At 36.1% G+C, this 4,604-nt stretch overlaps 1 protein-coding gene across 1 annotated transcript; it reads left to right on the forward strand.

Annotated features, from left to right (window-relative positions):
• Positions 1-4,604, forward strand: LOC133292470 (GDP-mannose transporter GONST1-like). The gene is made up of 9 exons (XM_061490878.1): positions 1-139; positions 273-625; positions 744-883; positions 1,447-1,576; positions 2,214-2,312; positions 3,060-3,214; positions 3,504-3,620; positions 3,824-3,921; positions 4,036-4,604. Exons 2-9 carry the CDS (start codon positions 407-409, stop codon positions 4,092-4,094), a joined length of 1,017 nt encoding a protein of 338 aa, XP_061346862.1. The 5' UTR covers positions 1-139; positions 273-406; the 3' UTR covers positions 4,095-4,604.

The following is a 4,604-nucleotide window of genomic DNA, read 5'->3' on the forward strand; positions in this document are numbered from 1 at the left end:
ATGGGAAGTCAAAGGTAACGGAAGCTGGTAGCTTCTTCAATCACATATCACGTTGAAATAACAAGTTCTTCTCCAATTTATAAACTCCATTTTCTTCAACGTGCTCCCTTTGAAATCCATTGATCCCCAAGGTTTCTAGGTTCATGCCCTGATCCTTTTTCTTTTTTCTTTTTCTTTAAATTCATTTACCATTTCTTCCAACTTGGGAACACTGATGGGTTCATCTCGATTGACAACGTGGCTAAATTTTTTTTCCTTTTCACATTTCTCAGGCGTCATGTTATTGATCTGAACCCCATAGCTTGAACGTTGGTGAACCCTGCAGTTTTTTGCTCCCTTCACTGCAAGCTCACTTTTGAAGCCATACCCAGATCCCATTGCTCTATCTTGTTCACAAAAAAAAAAAATGAAACTTTCTACCAATAGTGGACTTGACTTGGAATATGGCAAGTTGGACAAGAAGAGTGAGAAGCCTTTAAGAAATAGTGGGGTAGTTAAAGTTCACAATCAAGCTTTATTATCTGGCCTTGCCTATTGCCTTTGCTCTTGCAGCATGATATTGGTTAACAAGTTTGTACTTTCCAGTTATGATTTTAATGCTGGGATATTCTTGATGTTTTATCAGGTAAGTCCCTTCAATTTTTTCCCATTTTATTTTATGAAATTATCTTCTCTAACATGTAGACCCATCTGGTACAATGATGTATATACTAGCTTCTGACATGAAACTTATGTGGCTGCAGAATTTTATTTCAGTGATTATTGTTTCTACATTGAGCCTTTTGGGCTTAATATCAACTGAACCACTAACTTGGAGATTGATTAAGGTCTGGTTGCCTGTGAATGTTATATTTGTTGGAATGCTCATCACGAGTATGTTTAGGTATGCAGTTTTCAACTATGTGGCTGTTATAATGCTTTCCTTCTCTCTTTCACGCATCATTAGAATATATTGATATTTTTCCAAATGGGATTTAGATACTTTTTTACTGGTTTTCTACCACTGAAGGTTTTATATGCTTCTAGTTGGTTTGTGTCTTATTCTAATTAATGTTTAATGTTAGATATTAAAATTGTATTGTAAGCCTTACAGTTGAATTAATGAGTGTAATAAATCGAATATTTTAAGGAATGTGCTCCAAGAGATGTGTTTGCATGAGTAATCTGGTCTGATCTTGAAATGGAAACATTAAGCAGAATATTAACGGAAAAATTATTCTTATTTTGGGAGTGTCAGAGTTCTGAAGAATGTTAACTTTTATTGCCATACATGTGATTTAGACGTCTACCATCTGTGACAGTTTGAGTTTATGAACTCAAAAACATATAATATAAAGTAAATAATTACAGCTTACAATAGCACGGTTTGTGTCTCTCTTTCTTTCTCTCCCCACCAACCTCTGCTGCTTGAATTATTTTGCTTATCATAACTTTTATTATGTGCAGTTTGAAATACATTAATGTAGCTATGGTGACAGTGTTGAAGAATGTTACTAATGTCATAACTGCCCTTGGTGAAATGTATTTGTTTAAGAAGCACCATGACAGCAAGGTCTGGACTGCATTGTTTCTAATGGTATGTTCAAGAGGTTGACATATGAATCTCATGATCCGTGGGATTTTGGCTGTTTGAGACACTGATTTTGATGGAATAATGGATACTGCATATTATATGTATTCTTGTTCTAGTTTCTTGCTTGCATCTTCCTACAACCATTACCCTTGCCAATATATTATTTTCTTGTAGCTGTCAAAAGGATGTAATAACGTCGGGGAATATGTTATTTGTCTATTATTCCATTACATTTTTTTTTTTTTTTTGCTTTACTGTTTAGCCCTCCCTGGTTCCTACTTTTAAGGGAACGCAACCAATGTCTGGAGTGGGGTTAGTCTTAGAGTTTAGGATCACGACAAGGCTGATCTAAAATTAGTAAGTTAAATCCAACACATTGGAGTTGCAGACTGTCACATATGCTGTCTTCCATTTCTGGAATATTTTGCAAGGTCCTTTGTTGCTTTGCATGTATTTCTAGGTGGATTATTCATTTTTACTCTTACCAACTTATTCTAGACATCTTTACTTTGCTGAACCCTTGTAACTGTCTACTGTTATGCTCTTCTTGAAGATATGCATCAGTTGAATACTAGCTTTACAAAACATCATGAAATTTTAAATAAGATAACCTGAAAGAGTTTCCTTTTTTATCTTGCAGATCATATCAGCAATAACTGGAGGGATTACTGATCTCTCTTTTCATGCAACTGGCTATGCTTGGCAGATACTTAACTGTTTCTTGACTGCATCATATTCTGTGAGTATAGATGTTTTGGGATTTTGAGGGTGAGCCTTGCTGCCTTGGTGCATTGATAAGGTTGCTGCCTCATGACTTGGTGGTCATGAGTTCTAGTTGTGGAAACTGCCTCTCCCTTATGGGGTAGTGTTGCATAATGCATACATCTTACCCTTCCCACACTGCACAATGGTTGGAGCCTTGTTTACTGGACCACCATTTTTTAGATGTTTTGTGAATTTAAGTTGCGTTGATGTAGTAAGTTTCATTATTGTCTAATTCTAGTTTTCTTTCCTTTCTATTTCTGTCTGCATGTATAACTTTTAATCCACTGACTTGGGAGTTGGGGCATCGGTATGGATAATTCATATCAAATCCAATATCATTGTATTCACATAAATTCAGTCATGTTTTTGTCTTTCTAAAATCTATTAGTTTCTTTATTATCATTTATGTAAAGTGATAGTTCACTGTGGGTGATGTCGAGTGATCAATTTATTCAATCAAACTTTTCTTCTCAAAGACAAAACCATTCTTCATTTATTCCTGGTGAGAGTAGATTCAGTGCATTTGAGGTTTGAGGTGTTGCTTGCTTGGAGGAAGTTCTAGATTCATATTACTTTTTGTACCTTAAACAGGGGAGGTTTAATTGGCGTTGGTTTAAAAGGATAATATATTATATTCCAGTGCATATATGTAGATAAGCCCTCATAATAGGCTTTTAGTTAAGTTCACTGATTACTTGGTTGTTTACATTTGTTGATGCAGCTGACCCTACAAAGGGTCATGGATACGGCAAAGCAAGTTACAAAATCTGGAAATTTAAACGAGTTTTCAATGGTTTTGTTGAACAACACCCTTTCTTTGCCCTTGGGAATTTTCCTGATTGCTGTTTTCAATGAGGTGGATTATCTCTTAAGAACGTGAGTTTTCTGTCACAATGTGTGAATGAAATTAATGTTATGTGCTTTGCATGATGTCATATTTTGAACATGCTGTCTTATCTCATGAGTTCAAAACTTTAAATGTATGATCAAGAGGACATCCCAAGTTTATCTCTCTTTTCTCTATGTTTGTGTTTCTTTACACAAATACACACCTATCTGGAATTTCCAGAAATGTGTTTTTGTGTTGTAATTAGTTTATGTTGATTATTAAATCAGAAAGCTTTTCACTCTTTTTCAATCTTATTAAATTAATTTCAACTGGCAGGCCACTTCTGAGATTACCTAGTTTATGGTTGGTGATGACCTTTAGTGGATTTCTGGGTCTGGCAATCAGCTTCACATCCTTGTGGTTTCTTCATCAGACAGGGGCTACAACTTACAGGTGTGATCAGAAATAACTGTTGTTAACAGTTGCTTTCAAGTATAATAACAATTCCGTATCAGTATTGAAATAAGAATTCTGCCTCATGAACATCAGCTTGCCAGGCTGACATAGATTAAACTAGGACAGCTGTTACAACCTGGCAGGTGTCGACATGTATAATTGGTGTCTAAAGTAGTTTTACATGTCATTGTGATTTGCAGCCTTGTAGGTTCGTTGAACAAGATTCCACTTTCACTTGCTGGCATTCTTCTCTTTAAAGTTCCTACTAGTTTGCAGAACTCTGCTAGCATTTTGTTTGGTTAGTTCATTCATCAACTGATCTGAAAGCGCTATTATTATTACATAAGAGTGCATATGCACGAGTTTGTATCGCATCTTGTTGCGCCACTGATAGTAGAACTGCAATATGTAGGTCTTCTGGCAGGTGTCTTTTTTGCCAGAGCCAAAATGCGGGACAGAACTCAATCCTGAAGAGCTGTAAATGCTATGTTTTTACATGATATAAGTTTGCACTTCGCACTTGAAGGAAGCTTTCCCCTTCAAGTTATGGGTGAAGGTGGAAGTTCAATGCAGGTCTGTTTGGCATCCTCAAGAGCTGGGATCAGCTAAACCAATTTCCACCACCCTTTAAATACTCAATTTGGGTGTGCTACTTGGGGTGGATGATTATTGCTTCTTGTCCATACTGAGCATTTCTTTCACTGAAAATGTGAACTTGGGACTCGGAGGTTTTTGGTTCATGTTCATATGGAACTTCTGGGGGGAGTAGCTTCTTGGGTTGGCAATAGCTCGCATTGGGAGAAAAAATTGCCACTAACCTTTTTTTCAGTTTGATTCTGTTTCATGTAACTTCAATGTTCCCATGTATCAGTATGCTTGTTGATTAGTTTAAGGGATTAATGTTTAGGAGATAATTTATATACAGATAAAAGTATATGGGGTCTATATGGAGGCATGTGAGAAGAAGAAAGAGAAAAAGAA

The sequence above is a fragment of the Gastrolobium bilobum genome, unplaced genomic scaffold, assembly GCF_033153095.1.
Source record: "Gastrolobium bilobum isolate Gb01-03AN ecotype WA unplaced genomic scaffold, APGP_CSIRO_Gbil_v1 utg8085, whole genome shotgun sequence".
Lineage (NCBI taxonomy): Eukaryota > Viridiplantae > Streptophyta > Magnoliopsida > Fabales > Fabaceae > Gastrolobium > Gastrolobium bilobum.

Coding starts and splice junctions, on each gene's coding strand:
- LOC133292470 (XM_061490878.1), top strand. CDS start 407: ATGAAACTTTCTACCAATAGTGGACTTGACTTGGAATATGGCAAGTTG. Junction 3,215..3,503: donor GTGGATTATCTCTTAAGAAC/GTGAGTTTTCTG, acceptor TTCAACTGGCAG/GCCACTTCTGAGATTACCTA. Junction 3,621..3,823: donor ACAGGGGCTACAACTTACAG/GTGTGATCAGAA, acceptor TGTGATTTGCAG/CCTTGTAGGTTCGTTGAACA.